This window comes from Squalius cephalus (genome assembly GCF_949319135.1).
Source record: "Squalius cephalus genome assembly, chromosome: 25".
NCBI lineage: Eukaryota > Metazoa > Chordata > Actinopteri > Cypriniformes > Leuciscidae > Squalius > Squalius cephalus.
In genome coordinates this window covers 22,079,231-22,106,506 of record NC_137146.1, presented here as the reverse complement: position 1 = coordinate 22,106,506, position 27,276 = coordinate 22,079,231, and the positions used below count along the sequence as shown (strand labels likewise).

Below are 27,276 nucleotides of genomic sequence, written 5' to 3'. Positions count from 1 at the left end.
CCTGCCTCGACGCTCGAGCTCAGCTGCAGGCCGCTCTCAAGCTCAGCCTCCTGCACGAAGCTCTACCCATTGCCATCCCAGCCTCTGTCTTCGCAGCGACAACAGGGCGGCCGCCCTAGATCGCGCTCATCCAGCCTTCCCAGGCCGCCTCCCTTGCGGGTACCCCGGCCTAAGATCGCGTTGAAACCTGAGCCCGCGAAGTCCTCCTAGCAGCCGCAAGGAGGAAAAGATGGTTGAGTCCCGCCGCGGCCGGACCGACCCAGAGAAATCTCAAAAAGAGTATAATGTCTGGTTAGGTATTTTTGCCTAACCCTAACCCTAACCCGGTATTTTTGCTTTAAATACGATTTTTTATAATATCTATTGTTGATGGATGGAATTTTCATTATTGTTGTTGGATTAATATTAATGTCACAGATGTAGCTGCTAGGCATATTAGGCTGCCGTTCTCTTAAGACACAAACGGCTGTGTTTACGGGGATACTTGCAAAGATGGCATTTAAGTGTGTATTTGAACAAGGTGAGATAAAGATCTCAGTTCAGTCAGACGCTTTGTGAGCAGCTGCTTTTGGGCTCAAAAACCGTATGCATGATCATTTACCAAAAGGAGTTCTCCTCAGATGGTTTTTGCGCTTGAGCGATTCAAAAAGCACTTGTTTTTAAACCGCAAAGCTTAAAAAAAAGCATTAAAAAAATATAAGCTTTAATCAGAATGGCACAACGCAGCAACATCACGTGTGTGGGTAACCGTGATAGAGATGAAGACGATTAGCCTATATCTCTACTGGCTGACAAATTTCTTCCGGCTTATCGCTCACCCCTAAATAAACATATAGAGTTTGTTAAAACACAAGAACAAAGACTTTCTCCCGGTCATCTCTGATGGTCTTTGACTTTGTGCCAGAAATAGGTGTGAACTGATAAGGCTTTAAGAGTTCTCTGATCTGGCACAGTCTTTTCTGAGACGTTTCCTGACTGTTTCTGGCAACTTTACCTTGAAAGTTAACATCTTTGGATTCAACGTGGTGGACACTTCAGGATTTTAAGTCGTCATTTGATTGGTTGAATTCTACAGGATGTGTGTGTTGTGATCTTTAACAGTCCACCAGGAAACAAAGCTGTCATGGCGCCAAACCCCCTCGTGGAAGAAGAAAGCCGTCGTGCTTACAACTGTGGCAATGAGCACTTACCAGGATCAACCTGATCCATGTTTTTTGTTGTTTTTTACAGTCTATGGGATCAACTAAAAATGGAATTTTCAAAAGTACGTGAAGTTTGCAGCTCCACTGTTTGAATTAATAATTTATTAGATGCATGGATACTTTAATATCCCATGAGGCCACGGGAGAGGATTTGTGAATGGCACTGATGCGAACTGACTCTGGTCACATGATAATGACAACAACATGGCGAATGTAGTAGGCTATGTTACATTCATACTGCACACATTTTATATAGAACGTATTTTTTAGCGCCGTGAAGTAATTGCTTATTCAGAATAACCTAGGCTACTCAACAGAGTATGCGATTTCGGTTGCAGCCTTTGTCTCAAGAACGAAAGGGATTTTTTTTGTCTCGTTTTTTTTTTCATGAAAAACACATTTAACTCATTTTGTCAAATTATTTTTATCCCATGTATTGTAAAATATTGTACTCAAAGGCTACAGCCAGAGCATGAAGATTCTCCCTACCGTGGGTCATGTGACTTCAACATGATTAAAGAAAACTATTATGATCTGTCTTTTCTCAAGTGAATGTACACCATTCAGATGACTCTTCACAAAAACACACTTTATTTCCTAATGCGTAAAACATTTTAAATTTAATTAACTATTGAATGCACCTTAAAACAAACAAAAAAAACACCATTGAATGTTATATTCTTATGCCACTGTATTTACAATTACATGTACAAAATGACAGGAAGTGCAGTTTACATTCACATCGGACTTTCAAATATGTGTACTTTAATCCACGAAAAGGCTGTTCACGTGAAAAAGTACATTTAAAGCTTTAAGTGTCAGTCCAAAATGATTAAGAGATGAAAAATACTGTCCATCTACCCATTTTCCAAACCACTTGTCTTAATACTAGCTGTAGTAAAGTAGCTTACCAATACTGATGGATTTGATTCATTAAGCTATTTCACTGAACTCCTCCATAGTTTAATGCCAGTAATCATAAGAAATACTAACCCATTACAGAACAACCCGATTCATTTACATTTTATTAAGGTCAAGGTAAATCCAGTGATCATTAAATCAAATAAAAGTACATAAAGGAAATCAAAACGACAGGCTTATGTTAATTTGACAAAAATAAACAAAACAAAAAGACAAATACAAATACAAATTTAATGCTAAGAAATGCTGCATTCATAGTTAAAAATGATGATTAAAGACTATGGTTATATTAAACACATCTAACATCTGTAATAAAATGAAAATAGAATTTCTCTGTGCAAATCGTTTACATTTCAAAGAGCAAATTAAAATTATTAAAACTTACAAATACTCAAAGAAACACAATTTTTAAAATACTCTAAAAATAGTTGGTTTCTGAGTAAAGAATATGGGTCGAGAAAGCTTCAGACCAAGGCTGAAACTCAAAGTTGAGCTCAAATTGTGGTCCTCACTGAAGGCCCTCACAACATTCTGTTACAGCGGTCTGGACCAGCAAGGGTATGATGTCCAGTTCTGATCTGCCGGCACTGCGGCGGTGCAGTTCAATCCCCAACCAGAGGGGGCGCTCTATTCTAGCTGTTCCTCACACTGCCAGCACCTTCAGCCCTCCAACTGCCACTGCTGGGACCGGGACTCATCACAGATCGCCATAGCAACATATCCTTTGATGCTGAGCGGGTCGGCAACAGCCAAACACTGGCCCACTGACACCTGGTACAGCCAGCCTTTCTTCTGTGAGGACAAAAAAAACAACAACATTATTTAAACATTATAAAAAGAGAGGCATATTCAAGAAAACAATATACAGTGACAGCCATTTAAAACAGTAATGTAGTGTACATTACCGTTTTAAATTGCTGTCACTGCATATTGTGACCTTTTTAAAGCCTTTAATTTGCATATTGTTTGAACGCATTTGCACATTTCAACATAATGCTTAAAATAAAATGTGACTTTTTCAAAATCTAATTAATCAAAGAATTAATATACTACTTGGTTATGAAAAACCTGGCAGTTGCAGCCCTAGTGTGCAGGTGATAGAAGAGTGTAATGGGAAGATTCCTCACCCCAAGTGTCCACTGTTGAGATCCACCCGAGCCGTGACACTTCATGAGGCGAGGCGGGTCAGAGGAACGAATCTCAGACATGTCCAAACACAGCAGCCCGGCCAGAATCAGCTCATGTTCCTCATCATAAGCCCATTCCTGCAAAACAACAACACACAGGTTACAATTACAAAACATCTACACAACAGAAACGACACCAATCATAAAACTTAAAGTATAATTCAAAGATATATATTATATAAATATATTTTCTGTAATTTATTCCTGTGATGGCAAAGCTGAATTTTCAGCAGCCATTACTCCAGTCTTCAGTGCCACATGATCCTTAAGCACCAAATCATATTAAAATAATTTCTTAAGAAACATTTATTATCATCAATGTGGAAAACAGTTACACTGCTTAATTTTGTAGACATGAAAAAAAAAGGAAAGGACGAAAGAACAGCATTTTTATTTATTTATAAAAATCGACGTTTTTGAACAGTAGTTTGTTCAGTATGAGTCAACAATGAATACTGATATAGGACATAAATGAGCAGCCCAAATGTTCACCAGAGCTAAAAACATAAATAATAATAATTATCCACAAAATTCACTTGATGATAGCTGCTTATGATCACAGAATGACAGCAGTTTGATGACCTGACCTGCTCAGGGTCCAGTGGGTCACAGTCTCTCACCACCACAGTGCCCCCCTTCTGACTGGGACGTCCCTGTGCCACCAGACACTTGTTAGCCAGCAGATTACGCAGCTGAGAGAGAACAGAAAAAAATATTTATTTTTAAAGAAGTACATTAAAACAGTTCATGGTGATAACTAACAAACCTTAGGCTTAGAAAAAAACAAAAATCAGATGATATTCTAAATATTCTCTTACATTACACTAACGTAGTGCAAAAATAATGCCAAACATCAGTGGACTTGAGTCGTCCGACCCTGTGCTGTTCAAGAACTGCTCTACTGCCCTCTGCTGTTCATACAGAGAGCTGTCAGTTCATTTCATACGGCTCTGCACTTTATTTACTTACAATACAGTAGGTAATAGTAATGACGCTCAATAGAAAAATAGCGTGTCTATCTATGTTGTGAGAGTCAAACCTAAAAACAGACACGTTGTACATAGACACCAATAAGCCAAAACATTAGGACCACCTGACTAAAATGCTGTCGGTCCTCCGCGTGTTGCCAAAACAGCCCCGACCCGTCGAGGCATGGACTCTACAAGACCCCTGAGGGTGTTAGGAGCAGATTCTTCAAGTCCAGTAAGTTGCGAGGTTGAGCCACCATGGATCAGAATTGTTAGTCCATCAGACTGAGATATAAGGAATTTGTAGCCCAGGGCAACATCTTGAACTCTTCATTATGTTTCTCAAACCATTCCTGAACAATGTGTGCAGTCTGGCAAGGCACGTGCCATCAGGGAATACCATATTGCAAAGAAGGAGTGTTCCTGGTTTATGACATATAGGTAGGTGGCACATGTCAAACTGAAGTCCACATGAATGGATTCCCAGAGAATCCAGAGGTTCCCAGCAAAACACTGCCCAGAGAATCACACTCGCTCCACCTGCTGTCGTCCCACAGTGCATCCTGGTGCCTTCACTTCCCCAGGTAACCTTCTTCCACTGATCCAAGGAGCAGTTCTGATGCTTGCATTCCCACTGTAGGTGCTTTTGATGGTGGACAAGGGTCATCATGGGCATGGGCTACGCAGCAGAGTGAGATGTTACACATTACTCCCATAACCTACATTAAAATGTTCTGTGACTTGTGCCACAATAGATCTTCTAGCGGTCGGACCAGATGGGTTAGCCTTCATTGCCCTTGTGCATCAATAGCCGTGTTTCCACTGTCGGGCCAGGGCCGGGCCGTGCTAGTGCCAGTCGCGTTTCCACTGTCACTTCCGGGGCTTGATCGGGGCTTACTCGGGGCCAACGGCCAGGATTTCTGGCCCGTCGAATACCTTGGGCCAAAGCGGGCCAGCTCGGGCTAGAGGAGTGGTTACGAACAGAGGCGGAGTTCACCTGAGTCGGGAGACGGCAGCGCCGGATGTTTCTGTCAGCATTAAAGACTTTTAAAATAATTTAACTCGCGTTCATGTTTGAATGCCTTCTGTTTGTGATGCAAAAGACTATGCGCGCTAACCATTACCATAGTAAACGCTTGAAGATACGCATAGTAAAAAAACATAGTGAACGCTTGAAGAAATCAGACCAATCATAAAGGCTATCACAGTCATGTTTTTATTTTATCTGTCAGTAGCCTACGTCTCGTCTCTTTATACCGGACTATCATAAAATAAAGTATCTGTATGGGAGTCGAGAGAGTGCTAAAGCTCCTCAGGTCGTATTTTTGGTGGCATATATTTGTAGAAATTATTATTCTTTCTAAATGTGATGTAAATATGTCCTGTAACTACCAGATAAACAGAAACAGACGCGACTGAAGAAGTGTGTCCTCTTTCTTTTGTGAAATAGACCTAACGGTAATTTATTTCTGAGTGACTAATGTGCAGTTTTGACAAATTAATTCATTATGATCAATGTATCACGTTTTATTGTAAACCTGAGGTAAAACATCGATGCTTGGTTTGTTAAATATTCAAGTAAACAACAAAAATGCCAGCAAACGGCCGCTTTTATCATGTTTGTTTTCAACGCTGTTTTCAGTGATTTCTGATTAGTTTTCTGATAAAACTTCCATTTGTTGGTGAAATGATGGGTTAGTGTGACGTTATTCCAGAGAGGCGTGTTACGGGCGTGTTTTAGTGAAGCGCTGTGAAGCTTCTGGCCCGACAGTGGAAACGCAGGCCCGGTGCTATTAGCCCAGCACGGCCCGTTTAAAGCCCTGGCTCGCACTGGCCCGACAGTGGAAACGCAGGCCCGGTGCTATTAGCCCAGCACGGCCCGTTTAAAGCCCTGGCTCGCACTGGCCCGACAGTGGAAACGCAGGCCCGGTGCTATTAGCCCAGCACGGCCCGTTTAAAGCCCTGGCTCGCACTGGCCCGACAGTGGAAACGCAGGCCCGGTGCTATTAGCCCAGCACGGCCCGTTTAAAGCCCTGGCTCGCACTGGCCCGACAGTGGAAACGCGGCTAATGAGCCTTGGACGCCCAACACCCAGTCGCCAATTTGTGGTCTGTCGCTCCTCAGACCACTGTCCGTATGTTCTCACCATTACTGACCAGGATGATCCCACAACGCTCGCACTTTCAAAGAAGCTTTGACCAAATCGACCCCTTGGCCCTAGCCAAAATCTCTCAGGTCTTTACTCTTGCCCATTTCTGCTTCAATCCAACACATTGACTACAAGAACTGATTGTTCACTAATCATCTAATCTACTCAGAACTTGACATGTGACCTTGTTAGGAAATAATGAATATTTTTAACTTCACCTGTGAGTGGTCATAATGTTTTAGCTCATCAGTGTATATTTAAAATACGTTTTGTTTAATTAAAATGACACGCAATAGAGGAATAGTCTGTGCTTTGAGAGTAAAACTTAAAAACAACAGACACATTCATGCAGTCATTTATTGATGCCAGATAAGGTAAGCATAAGGGTCAACGTGAGGTCTTACCCGACCCCGCTCCAGGACTTTGGGTCTCTTCAAACCCTTGTTGATGAAGACAGGCTGCTGGGGCTTGCGTGGGGAGGAAACCTGCATTTCAGGGTAGATAGTTTCCAGGTACCATTTAAAAGAGTGACACTGCAGCCGCTTCCGAATAGCGACCCGCTCGCTGATGTCCCCATAGTCACGGTTCCTCAGCTCAGGGCGCAAGGCAAAGTACTGCTCCTGATGGACACACACATTTGCAATATAAATATTCTATTATCAAATTGACTGAAAAAGCATATGCAAGGCAAAACATTCTCGCAAAGGTGCGTTTACGCTGACTGTTGTGGTCAATTCCATACTCAAGCAAGTATTAAAGCCCCAGCATACTTCAGAGAGGGTGAAGAGCAAAGGACAAAATTGTACCCCTACGTATTTGTTGAAGAAATTAATGAATCAAATTCTGAGGTGTTTTATGGCCACACCACTTAAAGTCAGTCAATAAATAAGAATGACATGAGAGGAAACATCACAATGGCCATGTACACACAGCAAAGTTAAGAGTGACAATCACTTTTAAATACAAGAGCCTATGGTGAACCCCCATTCAAGTTATCCTAAAAAATATGTTAGAAAGCCACAGTATTAAAGTTTGTGAATGAATCCAGACATGTATCTTATTTTTCTAGCTATTAACTTCAGATGAGCTGTCAGTGTCCAAAACAATGTTTCTAAATTAGCTTGGCTGAAAATATGATAAATCCCAGCCAAATTGCCTCTGATTGGACTGTTAATATAGAAGCACACATCCGTTGCTAATAAAGTGCAGTTCTGCTCCAGACCTCTAAATCAAGGATTCCCAAAACCTATTTTGTCAGGGAACCCCTTTGACCCCTTGAAAAATATTTACTGAAATGTTCAATGAATATTTATCAAGTATCCTCTAAGATTTCAAGTAAAATGGCCCTTATTATGCTAATTTACATATTTAGAATTTTGTTTAGGGGTCTTCTAAAATAGGTTTTCATAATTCACTGTTCAAAAAACAAAATGTTCACCCCGTCTGAACACTCCAATTTAGTTCTTTAAAACCCACCTTCTGAAAAGCCCAGTCTGCTCTGATTGGTCAGCCCACCCCAGTCTGTTGTGATTGGTCTACTGCTTGGGGCATGTGTTGGAAATGTACATGCACAAAACAGCTATATTACACACTAAAGGAAAGGTAAAAAATAAATAAATTCAAAATAGCATAATAGGTCCCCTTTAATATTTCAGTTTAATAACTGAAAAAAATTGTCATTAATTTAAAATGATTTATTAATTAAATTGTGCATTTTTTATGATTAATTAGTTTTTCATCAACTCACAAACCCCATGCTGTTCTCTCACAAAGCCCAGTTTGGGAGATCCTGTTCTAAATCACTGCCGTTTTTCTCTCCATCACATGAATACTTCAAATTCAGGGAAACATTTTAAGGCATAATGTGTGTTATTATAATCAAGCACCTATGAAAAGGATATCAGAACAGCATTAATAAAAAACCCACATTAGCTAGAAAATAATTCAACACTTTTACACACTACTGAAGCGAGCGAATTATTTTTTTGCAAAAAGACTAAACAAATATTGCTGAGATTGTAGCTGACCCTGTTAAGCAAGATCTTGAGAATAACCGGCTGAAGCACAGCTTTAATGTGTCTGACACGGGTAATTACATTCTCCTCTAACTGGGTCAATTATCTCTTAGACGAGGAGCCAATTATGATGAGACTTTGAAGTTCTACGCAATGGACGCAGCTGTACAATTCTAACACACATGAAGAATTTCACACATCTCCATCATGTACACTCCTAAAAAAAAATAAAACATGGGCCAAGCCCAAAATGGTTAAACACTAAGCTCTTAATTCTCTTAACCACTAATTATTGATCAGGAAATTAGCAAAATCTAAGCAAATGCATTACTTAAAAATCCACTGCTGTCTCAGAAAACCAACAAAGACAGAATTAAGTTTTTGTCAGAATATGGGAAGTTGTGTGTGGAGTGATGAAACACAGCAGTGTCTTCAAAAATCTGCTGAAAAATATAATAAATGCGTCTCTAACACAGTGAAGCATGGAGGAAGAGGTGTCATTGTGTGGGGAGCCTTTTAGCTGCTGGTATTGGTGAGCTACTTCACTGTAAAAAGTAATTTAATGCTTTGGAGTGCAGGAGAATATTGCAGAATGGCTTGCTTCCCACAAATTAAAAGGTTTTATCTAAAGAGGAATGATCAGATGTTATTTTTCAACAATTCTCCAGCCCAAATTGCAAAGACAAACAAGAAGTGGCTTGAGAACGAGTCCATCAGGCAGATTTTGGCAGATTTGAACCCTATAGTGCTTATTTGGTCTCACATTAAACTCAAATGAACTGGGAAACATTTTTCAACTACTCATGAACTGCTTGAAGCCATCAACATTGAGTGGGACACTGACTTTTCTTCCTGTAAAAATCTGTCTGCAAGTTTACCCACACGGCCACATTTGAAAGCTATTCAGTGCTAAATTACTTTCTCTACAGTATTTGTGAAATTCGTGCTAATTTCCTAATGATTAAGACCATTTAAAAAACCCACTACATATTTGACCATTTTTGGCTTGGCCCATTTTTTTTGACCAGGAGTATAATGAACCATGCTGTACGTGCTATAGGTTGCCAACAGCAATGAACAACTTTCAGCACCACAGCTGTTGATTTCCAACCCGACAAAAAACAATCAATTTATTGAGTGACCTTAAAGAATCATGGTCAGGGTGGACATGCTGAACTTTTTTGTAAAGCAAAAAGCCATGTGATATCTGCTCTCATCTGTCTTATAGAGGTCAAACTCTATCCTCTAAAAGAGATCATGTGCGAAAACCAAAGTTAAGGGCATCATACACTAAACGATGCAGAAATGTTGCTAGGAGATGCATGGAAAATGAAAACAATAAAACAATGTGTGTTCTACAATTGCCTCAAAATATCAAACATGTTTGGTAGGTTAGGATAGGATGGAATCATGTGAAGCTAAAAAAAAAAAACAGAATCCGTACCCATCATGCACTATGCGATTTTCTGTGAAATCTGTCAACTTTGACTCAAAATGCCTGGGAAAACAGCACAAAAAAAAAAATTAAAAAAAAATAATAATGAGGAAACCTGTCAAGAGAAGAGACTATTTCACTCTAGATTGAATAATTTTAGTTGAAGGGTTTTCATAAATCCTCTGCAAATGCACATGAACATTACAATTAGAAAAAAAAAGAAAACACTGTACATCTATTACACGGCTCTCTGAAATACTGGATTCTGACTGGTTAATCTCACCATTCAGCACTCATATTTCTGAATAATGACCACTTATTAATGTGAGGAAACTCAGGCAAATCAAGGAAACTGATCTCCTACATACTGGTGCCACTTTCATGTTTCTCACAACACAATCTCACTTTACATCAAACTATTTCCATCACACAGAGTATTTTATTATTATAGTATTATGCTATTGATCTCCACCTTATAGTCATCCATCCAGACATGTGCCAGACGCAGAGAATTGTGGGCCATTGTATCCTGACCTCCAGGTGACCCATAGGGCCGGCGCTTGCGGAAGATATGCCCCACCCTGGAGCAGGGAACGATTAGCAACTGGCCTCCACACATCCAAATCTGATGAGAGAAAATAATTTCAACCAAGTAAGTATATCTTTGGTCCCCAAGATCAAATAAAAATGTCTAAACCAGGGGGTTCCAAACACCCTCAGAAATATTTTTCAATAATTTAATGATCTTTGACATTGGTTAATGGTCACATGATATGCAGTTAAATGGATAAAATATGTACAGTATGTATGTATGTATGTATGTACAGTATGTATGTATGTATGTATGTATGTATGTATGTATGTATGTATATATATATATATATATAGGTTTATTGGTAAAATATACAGACTTTGAGCTGTTTGCAATGAACAACAAACAAAAGTAATTGAAATAGCTCAACACAACAAATGTTTCAAGTGTTTTCCCCAAATTCAACTGAAAGTGCAACTTTTAATGACTTCTGCAGTCTCAAAATTATTCAACACCCTTTTGCTGTTATGACCTGCTGCAAACGAGATGTATAACCAGACGCCAGCTTCTGGCAGTGTTTCTGAGGAATCTAAGCCCATTCCTTAAGAGCAATGGCCTTCAGTTCAGTAATATTCTTGGGTCTGCGTGCTGCAACCGCCTTCTTTAAATCCCACCAGAGATTTTCTATGGGGTTCAAATCAAGTGACTGTGATGGGCCACTGTAGAATCTTCCAGGACTTCCTTTGCAACCAAGCCTTGGTGGGATTTGAGGTATGCTTGGAATCACTGTCAAGTCACCTTCATTTATATAGCATTTATATTGTCCTGTTGGAAGATCCAATGACACCTAAGATTCAGCTTCCTCACTGACAGCATAATGTTTTCTCCTAGGATTTCCTGATGCTTCAATGAATCCATCTTGCCTTCCACACGCTGATCCATAGGGCAGAAAAGTTCCATCCATTTTGATTCATCGCTCCACAGAACAGAATACTAAAAACTCTGTGGCTTATTTATCTGCACCTAGCCACGACCACAACGCATCCCTGAAGTGTCAGCAGAGATTGTGTCAACTAGATTCTCCCCTGTGAAGGCCTCAACGACACGACAGCCATCGGCACTGATCCTCAACAAACCCGTCTCCATACTGCCGTGACGCCGATCTTCAACCAGATGGAACTGGATAATATTCTGATTGTTCCAAACCAATCTGACTTCTGACCTATAATTGGTTTTTGGTTCCTTGGCACTGTCGCCTTTTTCCACCTTTGTTGCCATTGGCTTGGCTTGCTTAGTTGGGGACATACAATTTAATATTCAACAATAATATAACTAAATTAATAACTTTTTTTAAAACAAAAATGAAACATCACTGAACTTACTTAAACTGGACTGTGATGCTATTTACTTCTGGAAAGTGAAAAACTTTTTTGCATTCTTTTCCTGTTATCTCTGTAAAGCTGCTTTGAAACAATCTGTATTGTAAAAAAGCGCTATATAAATAAATGTGACTTGACTTGATATTAATGGTGTACGTCTTGGCATGAGTTTAGTGCGCCTTATTGTGCAAACTGAAACCTCAGAGCCTGTTGCCACCAAGTCTTGCTGCAGGTCTTTTGAAGTCACTCTAGTTTTTTTTTTTTTTTAACCTGCCTTCTCAGAAATCTGATTGCAGCCATTGACAGCTTCCATTGACTATGCTTCCAACTGTTTCTCTAGGAACACTTAGTGCCTTCACTATCTTTTTGTATCCTGTTCCTTGTTTGTGAAGGGTGATGATATCTTCTCTTAACTTTTTGGAACATTCTTTTGACTTCTAACATTCTTTTGACATTCTTTGACTTTGAATTTCTAACATGCAGTCAAACGTGATACTCAATAAACCTGGCCAGTTTAGATATTTATTGTGTCCTAGCTCAAGCACACCTGGTGCAACTAATGCAGCCCTTAATTTGTTGCATCAGGTGTGCTTGAGAATTTTAAGACTGCAGAAATTTTGAGTTGAATTTGGGGAAACTACTTGAAACAGTTGTTGTGTTGAGCTATTTCAATTACTTTTGTTTGATTTGTTCATTGCAAACAGCTGAAAGACTACATTTTGCCAATAAACCTGATTTGCAATGGGGGTTGAATAATTTTTATTACAACTGTATAGGTTCACTTTTTACAAGAACCAACAAAAAATACAAGTTACAATACAAATATGTATGTCTTAAATTCTTAAACTTGTAAACTTATGTCCACAAAAATGTTGGAAATCTACTGCACATTGCATTTCAAAATGCATGTTAAACCCACAGCGATTTACTGTGAACGAACTGCTTTGAGAAAACACTATCAAAAGTTACACAGTGCTGCTCTTCACTCTGAAACACGCAGTGCAGCAGACTTTATACTTCCATAATTAAATTGCAGCCTTTGATTTGATGTATCGCTATTTCCATTAATTGTGCAGCCTAATTTGTTTATATTATTATTACATTAAATTTAATTATTAGATTTTCATCAACTCCTGCAGTTCCGTCGTAAGCCCACATGGGTTTGTAAAAAAATAATAAAAAAATTGGTCTTAAAGTATACACAAACCATTTACCCGAAAAGAGATTTCCAAGTTCTCTCCACCCCATATGTCCATGCCACGGTCATACTGGCCAAGCTCATAAAAATAATTCCTGTCCATGGCGAACAGTCCACCTGCCATTGTGGGAGACCTGCAGAAACATGACTGGAGTCAAATCTCAGTGTACCACAGTGGGCTTGTGTGCACTACCAGCAAATGTGTGGTCAAACTGAACTGCATTTGTTTCACATGACCTCTTTTGATCTAAAAACATATGCTAGACAAATATAAATTTGACCTACGTACAAGTTTATTTTTTACAAAACTAAACTTTTTTGATTTATATATTTTGGTCATTACATATTTTCCAATACTTTCATTTGACTTCTCTATTATTCTAGAATTCACAAAATAGTAATAAAAAAAGAATGAGTAGATGTGTCCAAACATTAGACTGGTAAATGTGAATGTAAGTGGAAAAAGGGCTTAGAGTAACACAGACAACTCTATAGTTCAAACTCTGTCTGGGGAGATTGATTTTAAACAGGACAGTCTGTGAAGGTTAAAGTATTAGCCCTCATCCCAATCCATAACAGCTGCTTCAGGGACAGGACATGCCGTATTACACAGGGGTTCGCAGCGTGACCATAATTACATCCATTTCAAAGTATTTTACGTCACAAAACGGTATCACAATTATGCAAATAATTATTAATACAAACTATTAATACAATTTTCATACAAATAAAACTATATTATTATTACTTCATCTCATTTGGCTATTTTCTCTTTTTATTTGGTATAAAATACAGTGGTCAACATTTGAAGTGGATCAAAAAAGTTAAAAGTTGTCCTAAGACAAGAATGGGTATTGTTCAAAATTCATAACTTTGATGAAAGGTTTTGATCCACTTCAAATGTTGACTACTGTATATATTTGATATTATAAAATATTCAGAAAGGCGAGCATGCAAGTTTGCATTCCAGCATAATGTAACACTGGTAATACCTGATGGCTCCATCAGGGCTGTTGAGTTCAGACATGGGTACTGGGTCCCATTTAAAGTGCAAGCCCCAGTTGAATCCCCCTCGCACGATAGGAGAGGGACTGTATACTAGTGTGTCTGCGCTGATGATGTCAATGACAGGACACACCACAGTCTTTCTGTTCTCTTTAATGGGTGTGAGCAGAGGCTGGAGCCATGCCTCATTCACCTCACAGTGACTGTCCAGAAACACCAACACCTCACCTGAAAGATAGACAGATGAAGACAGCCTTGCGGAAGGATTGAAAAGATAACTACAGGGGTAAAGGGTAACTAAAGGGTAACTCTCACCAAAATGCAACCTAGGGTCTTTTTAATAATCTACCCGAGGCGAACTTTCGTTTAAAAGCATAATTAGAATGGAAACGGCACTTTTAAGTTTGACCGTATTTTTCGTTTTTGGTCAAATTGCCTTTTGAATGGGAGTGCTTGGGGCACTTCTATGATAGCATCAAAAATGTCTATTTTTAAAACACTAAGAAGGCTCAACACAACATGAAACTTTGCTCGAAGTATCACCAGGGGCTCTACACATGAACTCGAGCATTGAGAACATTGTTTGTGTACACAGAGTTTACTAAAAAGAACGATTTTGAACAACTCACTGTCTCTGTGTCCGCCGCCATTTTGACAGTCAAAAATAGTCGATCTCCGAAAGTGAATGAACTGACTCTGAATTTTAGTATTGCTTCTTATATGAGCATCCTTTTTCAAATACAAGGTCAATATTGATTTTCACTAACGACAAAACAACAAATTATCCGTGAATTTGACTGTCAAAATGCCGGCGGACACAGCTACAGTGAGTTGTTCAAAATCTTTCTTTTTAGTAAACTCTGTGTACACAAAATGTTCTCAATGCTCGAGTTCACGTGTAGAGCCCCTGGTGATACTTCGAGCAAAGGTTCATGTTGTGTTGAGCCTTCTTAGTGTTTTAAAAATAGACATTTTTGATGCTATCATAGAAGTGCCCCAAGCACTCCCATTCAAAAGGCAATTTGACCAAAAACGAAAAATACGGTCAAACTTAAAAGTGGCATTTCCTTCCTAATTATGCTTTTAAACGAAAGTTCACCTCGGGTAGATTAACAAAAAGACCCTAGGTTGCATTTTGTAACCATTTAATAATTCACAGGAAAACAAATATTCAGTTTGAATGGTTGTGAGTTGAGTGTAGTACAGGGGTAATACAGGGGTGCCCAATCCTGTTCCTAGAGGGCTAACGTCCACCTGAAACAGCTAAAAATCTTCCAGGCAGGTGTGTTGGAGTTAAACTCAGCTGGACGTTGGACCTCCTGGAGCAGGATTGGACACCTATGGTGTAGTTTGTGAACAGCCTACAATGCAAAAACAAATAGTTTATGGACTAAACCTAGGGTAAATGAATGGGGGTTTAAAGTCTAACCTGTAGCATGAGATGCCCCAATCATCCTCCCACGGATCAGCCCCTCCCTTCGCTCATTACGAACCAGCTTCACATTCTTCTGCAGGTGCTGCTGAATGTAAGAATCCAAATCTTCCTTAAGATCATCTGTCAGACATATAGTGACAACTGATGATTAAGACAGCCAGCTCAGAGTTACTCCATTTCTTACCCTTCGCTCAAACACTCTGTCTTCTATCAAATATTTTAATAGTTAAATCCATGAGATCTGAAAGCTCGTCTCATGGATTTCCACTTGTCGTAAGACTAATTATAGAATTTTGACGGGTTTTAAACAGTATAACATGTCTAGAAGAGGATTTGTTGACCAAATGATTCAGTTCACATGCACGCAGACCTAATATCTGGTTCATGACATGCCAATATTGTGATTTGTCATGTTTAAAGTGCATTCAAACGGTGACATATTAAGTTATTTTACTCAGTTGTTTCTCTCCAGTGCTTTGCACAGTTATACTCTTTTCTTGGACAGTTAATTGAGTACTGGCCTACTGCTATACTCCTACAGTAGTTAATCAATTTTTCCCAAAAAAATATTCATATGAAAAATCAAACTAGAATATTGATTCTTAGAACGAGAATATGTGGCTTTTTTACGCTTATTTACGTTTATTATCAAATCAAGTTTTTAGCTTTGCAACATTTAAACGTCAATGAGTCCTAGTCTCTTGTGTGAGGAGATCACTAGAGCTAGTTGAGTCTCTTGACAGCAAGGTAGCTCACTATGGTTCAGGACAGAATTAGTATGTCCATCATTATTTTGCTTCAGTGGACCAAAACACGATTAAAGAAGACTAAACATGTTTAGAGAAGTAAGGCAGCTTGCTCAGTTCACTGTGGTCGTCCACCAGTATGATCTCATGGAGCAGGTAGTTTGGTGTGCGATCCAGCACACTGTGAACAGTCCTCAGGAGGGCAGATAATGCCTCATTGAAGAAACAGATCACTATGCTGGCCGCAGGCAAAGCCACGGGATAGATCCTGTCTCTGCACCTGTTGGGAACAGTGATGATTTACAGCAGAATCAGGCCAAAAAGCACACTCCTTGACCTCCAAACATGGCATGTTTTCTTACAAACCTTATGTGCACCTTGACCTCATAAAATGTTCCTTAAACAATGGTTCACCAAAACATTTAAATTCTGTAATTATTTACTCACTATCGTTCTAAACCTACAGTATTTTCTTCTTCTACTGTGAAACACAAATGGATTCTTTTTGAAGTATATTTTAATTTACATGACTCTTTTTCATACAATCAGATCAAAGTGACCAAATCTGTCAAACTTCATACAAAATGTAAGTCATCAACTGAAAAGTGTGCCCTCAAATGTCCATTTTGTGTATGTAAACAACTGTGAGTAACAATGCCTAATGACATTTCAAAGATACATCTTTTCAGTGGATAACTTAAATTTTGGTCTGTTTCCCTCACAAAGCTATTGTATGACTTGGAAAATAATGATGTTTTCACATGGTCAATACATATGATGTGTAAAAGGCTGAGTGAATATTCTTTAAAAATAGTCAGTTTGTGTTCAAAGAGAACAACATGAAGAGTGAATAAATAATTGCTTATTTTCCTTTTTTAACTTTTGGGTGAACTATTCCCTTAACTGAACATTAACTCAATTACTTTAAAGTTTTAGGTTTATAGCAATTTAAAAAGTCAGCATGAAATGGAAATTAAGATCGTATTTCTTCCCTACTGTGAAATATCCGAGTGAAACGGCTTCTCAAACTAGGCAAAAATTCAGAGTGGGACTTGATTTTGTCCATTGATTGGATCGTTGTCATTTGTTAACTGCTCTCTCTTGTGAGAGACAGGTTGCTGGAAAGGTGGGATTATTGCTCAGCCCTCGTGCCGGGCACATGACTTTTAAAAAAAAATGACTTGTGGATAAATAATATATAATAAACACTGCTATAAAAATGAAGAAACTTCAATTCTGATTTCATGGTGACTTCTAGCAAATGATTCAAGAGAGATAATGATTAAGCAAGTGGTTAGTACACAGATAGATGCTCGTACTTGTCATTCCTAGTGTCAGGGACGTTTCTGTGGTATCCGAGGCGGTTACTGATGAGTACATTGAAGGCGTGCTTATGATATCCCATATCTCGTACCTCTTGATCCTGCTTGTTAAAAATCATTCCTGAAATCAGAGATCATAACATGTAGTAAACAGCACATTCCGGGGCCCCTCTCTGACTGACCACAGTGGAAAGGTTGGCTATATATTTTGATTGGATTTTGGTGGACTAGCACAAACAATTGTCCAACACCATCAGATAAAGATAATATGACAACTGACAGACACCTCTTAAGCCCTATTTGGACGGGACAGGTTTAACATGGAAAGGTCGGGTAAAGTAATAATTACCAAAGCTTCTCTGTGATTTTAGTCCCGTCCGAATGTGCCATCTCAGTAATCATTACGGGCAAGGTCAGTAAAGATTACGGCGACTTTTACCTTCTGTAAAAAGGTCCGGAAAAATTACCTCAGGTAATACTAATCCCATGCGAATAGACCCGCTGTAAATATGTACATAAATATTCTGTCATTCCCTGTTTAAAAGTAGTTTCCCGCGGGTTTTCAAGTATGGAGACGCTTGAAAAAGCATTCAGTTGCGTTCTAGATGCTGGGACAAATCTGTGGCAAAACTCAAGTGTTTTCACACATACCATTCAGATCAAAAATAAGACTGAAAGCACTTGTTAGAGGCACGAAACATCTTTTAGCATTAGGTAAGTGCCTATTTCCAACATAATCCAATATGAAGTTAATTAATTCATCGTTCGACCGGACATAACTGTTTTCTATAAATAAATATAGGTTATATGTGTTTGCACACGTGATATCAGGAAGCAACGTAATACACACATGACGACAGGAGGGTGACGGCGATGCGCAAATCGAGTTACCCCTCCCACTTCTGCTAGTTTTACTGAGATATCTTATCCTGTGCGAATTGACCATTAACATTACAGACGTCCTGTGGTAAAATTACATTACTCCATCTACCCTTGTAAAGTTAATCCCGTCCGAATAGGGCTTTAGAAGGCAAGAAGACGACCCCTAGTACCAAGCCCGGGAAGGACAGGACAGGACTTCTCTTCTCATTGTCTTCTCAAAGTCTACAAGTAGTTTCTTCCCTCCAACCATTTTGAGACTAATTCCTAAGGTTTATACCTGGACCGGCAGAAATCCATCCAAATCTATTCATAACTATGTTTGGAAACCTTTAAGAGCCCCTATTATTGTTTTTCGAATATTTCCTGCAGTGTAATATAGCTGTGTGTGAATGTAAACGTTCTGCAAGTTTTAAAGTCGAAAGTGCATGATAAATAAAGTTATTGTCTCCCAAAAAAAAAACAACTACTTTACCGCATATATGGTAAAGAACCGCATATACGAGTCATTTGTATTTCGAATCCTACTGCGTGACGGTTCTACGTCACTAGAAAAGACATTTGCATAATGCCCCGCCTTATGTTGTACGTTGTCCGCCCGCGAACAACTTAACCAGCCCTCAAACATCACTTTACTGACGACTGCTTCTCAAATCTCAGTTTTGAGAAGCAGTTCAATGTGGGATTTGCAAAATGCTTGCTCTTGCAGGGCTTGAATTTCGGCGCGGGATTGCGGGTATTGCGCATATTTTTTATCATTCCCGCAGGTCTCCCATTTATAATGCGCGAAATTCCCGCAAACATTGATTCACTTTAGCATGTAGGTTGTATTAGTAAATTAATCCACACAGATTATAAAATCAAATCAGTCATTTTAAAACTGTCTGCGAGACGCAATTTCACAAACAGCGTGAGTGATTCAGCGGCGCTGCGTCTTCTATCTCTCGTCTCTCAAAATGGGTTGCACAAGGTAATCGTTAAGCGCGCAGCAGGCGGCGATAATACACACTCGCGTTTCGAGAGTCGGGATAGACGGAATTGTCACTTGCATAGATCGGGCCAGCATTGCATCACGAGTAACTAAAGTTTACCATTTGCACGTCTTTTTAAGTCTCACCAGTTTAAACATTCACGCGATTTTAAACTATTCGGTACTTGCGCGCTGTCTGAGAAGTGTTTTTTTTCTCTGCACACATACATAGAGTAAAGCCGCCTCACAAACAGCTCGCGGGTAACAAAAGTTATTTTTCGTGGATTATATCGCTTTAACAGTCAAAAACATAAGAAAATTATGTCAATTTCGGTCTTGGTGATATCTTCTAAACACAGTCGGTTATGTCTTAAATAAGCATAAATTGCACGTGACCGTATAATGAAAACAGGATCCGTGCACTAGCTCTTAAAGGGACAGCAGCCATATGTGTCTGTCATTAATTTGTTTGTCAAAACAACAAAACATAGCTTTCATTTTAAGGAATCAGGATTAATAGCCTATGCATTTAATTTAGTCAGGACTAAAATACTACCCAGTGTTATTTTACATTTGATTACTTTATTCAGTCTCTGTAGTATTTCTGAATACTAGTTTTAGACCTAAGCAAAAACTTTTCTCTTTATTTCTCTTTATTGGTATCTTTATTCTATTGTATTTATTTGTGCTACTTTTTTCAATTTAATTCAAAGATTGAAATCAAGCTTCCTTGAGTTATGTAAATTCTTAAGAACAAAATTACTCCATTGTAAAAATGCAATGAGTAAGCATACATTTAGGCGAGATAAATGTAATAAAAAAAAAAAGTCTAAACTCCCCCCTCAAATTAAAAATCCCCCCCCCCCCCCATAAGAATCACCTATGGGGGGATTTCCCCCCCATTTTCCAAAATGAAATTCAGGCCCTGTCTTGAAAGATGGGTCAGTACCCGGTTTATTTGGACCAGCTTGCTCCTCAGAATCACAACCTGTAAGTATGATTAATTACTGATGTGTATATTTTCTACCTGGTGTTCAAAATACATTGATTTGTGTTTTATATTGTGTAGGTAACCAGCAAACTCACCTTATTACGGTCTTACATACTTTTCTAACAGCTGTGGGCCACTATTGCCCAAAACTGTGTCTATTAATGTGATTGTCTGTCTTTCTAATACTTTAAGTAAAGATAAAGGATGGAGCAAGATTTGTTTTTACAAACGTTTATGTTAATATCCGTCATTCACATTAGAGCTTGGCTAACGTATGCACTGTTATTGATACAGTTCCCGCATGTGCACCGCAATAAATTTGAAATATACACATCGGTGTGTTGATGGACATTCACTTGTTATTGCTTGTGAGGAATTACAGTTGCAACATCTCACAATGTACCTCAAACTGAGTAGCGTATCACTGAGAAATGTCTTGCTCAAGTCGGGTTCGGGTTGAATAACTAGTTCTTCTAATGTTTCATCATCAGACTCGCACTCAAATTGATATGGTAAAATCGACATCATCGTTACTGTCTTTACACCGTGTACAATCGCTGAGCTTTAGGAAGCCACCAGACGGAGCTGAAGTTTATGGTAATGAGCATTTTGTTTCCGACACGCGCTTTAAGCAGTAGACCAATCACAACAGACTGGGCCGTCTGGCCAATCAGAGAAGAGTAGGCTCACGGAAAGGAGGAATTTAGAGGGACTGATTCAAAAATGTTGTTATGTGCAATGTATATTATAAGATAATTAAAATATTTATTGACCTTTGATGAATGTAAACCTGTTGTAGGAACTGAGCTTTTGCGATAAAGGGCACCTTTGTTCACCACATTGAACATAAATGTGTGTTGGCAATGTGTGTACGCAACCACCCTACCCTACAATGATTAAAAAAAAAATTAAATCACATTTTTTTTTTAAATCCCCATAAAGCATAAGCACTGTCTCAGAACAACCTGTTCTCAGATTCTGGACAATGTGACGTACTTTTGCACAAGCCCCTCCCACGACTGTTGACGGACACTGCCGTATTAGCATAGACCCGCCCTGAGTGAGCTGTACACAGTCCAACATTGTTTCCATGCCGGAGCAGCTGTAGACAAGAATGTCTCCTAAGTGATTGAGGTGTTTTGTTGTTGGATGTAAGAATGAACATAGCAGTTGTCATTTACTATCATTGTTACTCGAGGAAGGATCTGTACCAACTGTTCATGATCCAGCTTACAGTCTCTGAAACGATAAGCCTAACGTTACTGATCACGGGAGAAATGAAAGTGAGAGCGCGTGCTTTATTACAGTTAATTTATTACAGTATTATTTAACCAACCTCTTTCCAGAGAACTTGGCATTGTTGTATATTATCAGACAGTATATGATTTTCAAATTTACATTAGATGTTACGTAACTGATGACAATTAATAACTAATCATTCATTTATTTGTTTGTTTGATGTATAATGAGGTTCTTCACCTCATTAGTTTCAGAGAAACAACAGTTTATCTTTCCATAAGATAACATAACTCTGCCATAGCAACACCAAACTTAATCACTTGTATTTTATGCATCTTATGCACTTTATTCCTTTATCATTCATGGTATTCATTTAGTAGTTGTGTTGATTACTCTTGTTTATCTTTTTGTTAATACAATGTATTTTATTACATTTGTGTCTTCCTTGTGTTGATAATACAGTAAGAGACCCTTTATTTGTTCAACAATCTTTGATTGTCGAGGTGAAATTCCTGGCTGGTGCCCCGTAATAAGAGAAGAAAAGATTCTCCTGACACATCTGACCAAAACGCACAACACTAATGTAAAAAACAATAACTTAATACTCAGTGGCTGCTCATTAAGAGAAAGCTGCTTTTTCAGAGGATTTAGTGGAGTCCACAGTGGTGGATCGATTCAACTTCATAACAGTAGAAAATGTGTTGTCATGGCAACAAAATCTGTTCTCACTGGCTCATACCTACATAGGCTAACCATTTATCTGGCAGTAAAATTTCACCCAGCGACTTCTGCAGTGAATAGCCAATTGTAGTCAATTTACTAAAAACAAAAGTAATAGGTGTAAAATTTTAAAACCTTTTTCAAGCCATTCCATCTTTTATAAGCAGCCATGCAGACTTTTCTAATTAAATTAAATAAACTGTCAACACAATTTATTCTAGAAAGCACATGGTGAGACGTCAGCTTGACACTCTGGTAGAGTTCAATACCGTAAATGAGCAGCACTGGCTCTCTTTCTCGCTCACTGGCTACATTTACACGCACACTTTTTGTTTCAATCGGAATTGTAATTCATTCCGATTGATGACTGAACATATTTTACACGTAGTTAACGTGGTGAACGATAAATAAGGTGATATGTCACAAGCTTCTAATCAGAATACATTTTTTTGACATGCGTACACTTCACGAATACACAGAGTTTCCCGCTGTTTGTGCATACTATTCTCCCAAGAGCAGTCTTAATATTTATCAGGATTAATATTTCCTTCTGATTAGGAGACGACGAGCACATGAAGCGTTATGCCGTGCTGCTTATATTTATCAAACAGTAAAAACGGCCCTTTCTGCTCCCAAAATAAAGTGTCTGTGGATGAGAGCATGAAGTGAGGACTGAAGGAAAGTTATTTTAACAACAACAACAGCTCGTTTCGCTCGTCATCATACGTCATTACACCATTTTCACGTCATTGCACATGCACAGTCCTTTCCAGTTTTGGTTTTCAATTTGATCAAGTGTTATGTTCTCTCGACCGGATTAGAAAAGGAATAAATGACCCCTTTCAATATGATCGAGCTCAATCGGATTGATTAAGGTGTTTACATGAAGGCTTTTCAGGCCGACTGAGCCGTCAATCCAATTACTAATGGATTATTTGGTTGCATGTAAACATAGCCACTGACAGTAATGCTGGCAGCTTTAGACCAGTGCGTCGCAAACAGTGTTCATTTTGCCAGATTGCAAAGATTAAGTAAAACACCAGGTAGAAAATGTATCCTTAACAGAAAAGCTCTGATTGGGGAATTTAAACTCTTGACATCTGGCAACCGCAAGCATGAACGCTCATAGTACAGGCTTGTGCCCCTTTTTTCCAATAAACATTTTCATTAAAGATTTTTTTTTATTTTTAAGTTACATTTTAGTCTCGTCTTTTTCATCAACGATATTGCATGCTGATATAGTCAGTTATCGTTTAATGACGCTGTTGTCATCACGTCATTGTCATAGAAAAAAAAGCTTGTTGATGAACATTTTGTCATAGTTTTCATTAACGAAATTAACACTAGTCGCAACCCAAAAAAATAGGATAGCAGACAAACAGCTCATAAAGAAGAAAACTCTGTCCACATCTTATGTTGTTTGTGTCAAAGCCAAGGCTGTGCGTCCAATCAAACTCTATTAGGCACAAATTCATCTTACTCTTGGTACAAGTTGTATCACATGCTCTCATCCTTGAAAACCAGGACCAAAACTAAAGGTAAAATAAATAAAAAAATAGCCTACATGTTCATTTGCTGTGGCTGTTGTATATTATTTTTATACTTGAAACATCCACTAACCCAGCTCTGGAGAGAGGTCCGGTTTGACAGCCTCCATTGCATGGCCTTTGCGCACGTGACTGCCATCTCTATGCTGGACCGCTGGGCCACGGGTAAAACGAGGTTGGAAACGGCGCTGCCCCTGGATGGGCACATTTCTGAAAGACAAGCTGCTTTCCTGGCTGAGGTTGAAATACAGGAAGAGAAGAATCGACCAGGTCACGGAGGTGAAGAGGCAACCATAGCAAAAGTAGCGCAGAGTGACGCTGCCCATGGTAACGCTAGCCTCCTCGGCTGGCCATTATCAGGCCCCTGAAAGACAAACATTAGCAGTTACGAACTTAGGGTTTAACATGTGAAATCCTGTTTGGATATCAGATGGTTTGGACATGTATATATGGTGTCAAAGTCAGGGGTCAATAAGATCTTTTTATATGTTTTTGAAAGAATGCTCACCAAGGCTGAATTTCTTTCATCAAAAATACAGTCATATTGTGAAAATAAAGATTCATTTTAAACATTACCTTAATACATTTTAAAATGTAGACTGAATGTTAAGCAGCCATTACTCCAGTCTTCATCTTATTATCAGAGCTGAAAGCGGGATTCTTTGATGATTATAAAGTTTAACAGAACAGCATAAAAATCTTCTGAAGCACTATAAATGTCTTCACTTCTGATCAATTGAATGTGTCCTTGACGAATTGTATGAATTAAAGTATGAAAAATGAAAAGAATTAATTTCTTTAAAAACAAGAAAACAACAACATCTGTAATGCATATGTGAGAGCAATGTTGAAACATTTAGTAATGCGAACAAACAACCCGGACATTTAGTTAATAATGAGAATTGGACCCTAATCTAAAATGTGACCAGGATTCATCATTCATTATAAATAGTCGGATTTTAAACTTGTCATTTCAACCATCAAGGTTAAGTAAAAAGAGAAAATAATGAAATGAGATGAAGTATCACTCTTTTGTAAAACATTTAATTCCCTGGATTATCCAATATTGAGAATTACCACATGGTCAATTAATATATTTAGCCTAATATATAGGCCTAAACCAACAAGTGTCATTTTTAGAGATCCTGCTGGCAAGCGACACAAGCCAGACTCTCATCTAAATACATGCTTACACCAGTAACACTGATGTCCTTAGTAACAAAAAATAATACTAAAATAAAAGTTGAGACAATGCTATTGAAAGCTGTTATATGGTACAAATGGCCTGCACGGCAAACAGGGTACTGACCTTGGTATTTCAAAAGCATTTATCAATCATTAACATGCACTTTGTACAACATTTTAAACAGTAATACGGAAAAAATTATCCATTTATAGTTGTGTTTAGTCTCATAGTATTGCATCAAAGGAATAGCAACGACACAGGTCGTTCTTTAAACCCATCCAGACATCCAGCAGCCTCAGACAGTAACATGAGTACCCATCCAAAATGTGAAACCAGTTGATGCAATCATATGGAATTACAGCAGGTCTCTTGTGAATGTTTAATTCATGGTTGAGTCCTAAAGGCCAGTGCACTATATTAAATAATAATCTTGCTGTATCATAAACACCTGACATGACATAAACAGTTTCATTAAAAGAACTGCAGTACTTTTCTTTAGCTAGTTTAATTTAACTAATGATAAGAGTGATGTGTTGGACAATATTTGGCCATTTTCAGAATCATCTGATAAAAGTGCATAGGCTAGTTGACCAAATAACAGAAGATATGGGAAAGTTGTAGATGTCAGTTCCAAAATCTAAAGGTATAGTGCACTTTTTTCTATTCACAGAAGTACATTGTGTGTATAATTTGGTATTTTACAACCAGATGCAGTTTATTAATCTCTCCAAAACAGGACTAAGTCTGGTCTGAAAACTAATGAGCAACAGCTCGGATGTGATTAATAAAGCTCAGGTAAAGGAAGGCATTTAGCTGGTGTATAGGCTACGAAAGACACGTAGTTCATAATCAAGCAAACACATCAAATCTGTTCTGTAAGCAGTTATGACAGAGACAGAAATCAAACAATTCAGCCACAAGCTTAACAGCGAATCGTTTTTGAGGCTTTGACTATCTAGTGAGCTATCTACAACATTTCTGGGTAACGTTAAGATATTACCTTTAATCATCACACATCATGCGTTAAAAAAATCAGTTTGTGTCGAGTTGTCTAAATAGCACCGATAATGCCCCAAAATACTACAGACTCGGAACGCACCAAAATGCCTGCGGATTTGTAGCCTACAGCTCCTCTGACGCCCAAACGTGCTGTCTGTGTAGGCAGCTCACTGGGTTTTCGGACACGGGCATTACGAGCTACGAGCTAACTCGATAGCTGCACCGAATAAACTATTTAAATTGCTGTATTGCAAACTGGCAGTCATCTAACCCTATCAAAGACGTTTAATTTCTGGTAATAATGTCAGTGTGGTGCAGTGACTCACTCGCTGATGAAGTGGGCTTTCACAGATCCATTCCCCTCCTGCGCGGCGGCGCTACTGTCCGTTACTCGCGGGTGATGAGAAACAGCGCAGCCGCGCCGGACTGAGTCTGTTGCCTCCTGCTGGCGGAGAGCAATATCGCACCACCTGCACAACGTCAGTGGCGGATTTAGCAAATTGGGGGCCCAAGGCGAAAGTATGTATGGGGGCCCCCCCATCCGATTTTTAAAAGATAACGAAAAAAAATTACAGACTGAATGATGGATAGCCAGGTAAAGCTAATCTACGGGGAAGTAAAGGTTGGAGAGGAGAAAAAAACAACTTTCCCTTTAAACCCTGCATACATTTCTTTACTCCAAAATGAAGATGGAAAGCAGAGAACACACAAAGTGTAGCACTACACAAACTAATAGTCACGATGGAACCCAACAGAGAAGGTTTCAGATAACACCTGAAAAATCTTGCATCACAATAAGTGTATTGTGATTGTCAAAACATTTAGTAACTAAACAGAAACATGTTACAATGTTTACATGGTACAATTTCTGGTAAGCTACTGTTTTTTATTATTGCTTGACAAATTTCACGATTTCAATTCAATTCTTGTGATTTGATTCAATATTGACTCATTTGGATAAATATTAGGTACACAAGATAGGGTTAATTTTTCTCAAGAAAAAAAAAACTCACATAATGCTGTAAACATACATAGAGCCCTATCAGCTGGTAGTATTATTTAAGGTTAAAAATAACTCAAATTAAACATAATGCGTTTTTATTATAATAACAACTTTAATAATATAAGTCAAAAATATACTAAATATGTAATATAGTACACATATTTAGCAAAATACTCTCTATAGCTCTTTTTTTCTAGCCAACTAACGTGCTATAGCCTAACATATATTATGGTCATTAAACGGCTTTC

General features: G+C 38.6%; 1 protein-coding gene across 1 annotated transcript; it reads right to left on the bottom strand.

Annotated features, from left to right (window-relative positions):
* Positions 1-1,772: 1,772 nt before the first annotated feature.
* On the bottom strand, positions 1,773-26,452 carry galnt11 (UDP-N-acetyl-alpha-D-galactosamine:polypeptide N-acetylgalactosaminyltransferase 11 (GalNAc-T11)). The gene is made up of 12 exons (XM_079862917.1): positions 26,352-26,452; positions 23,914-24,204; positions 17,492-17,615; positions 16,286-16,452; positions 15,421-15,546; positions 13,979-14,219; positions 13,003-13,120; positions 10,350-10,502; positions 6,832-7,047; positions 3,898-4,002; positions 3,251-3,388; positions 1,773-2,915 (listed from the first exon to the last, which is right to left on the bottom strand). Exons 2-12 carry the CDS (start codon positions 24,164-24,166, stop codon positions 2,784-2,786), a joined length of 1,773 nt encoding a protein of 590 aa, XP_079719043.1. The 5' UTR covers positions 24,167-24,204; positions 26,352-26,452; the 3' UTR covers positions 1,773-2,783.
* Between the last annotated feature and the right edge of the window lie 824 nt (positions 26,453-27,276).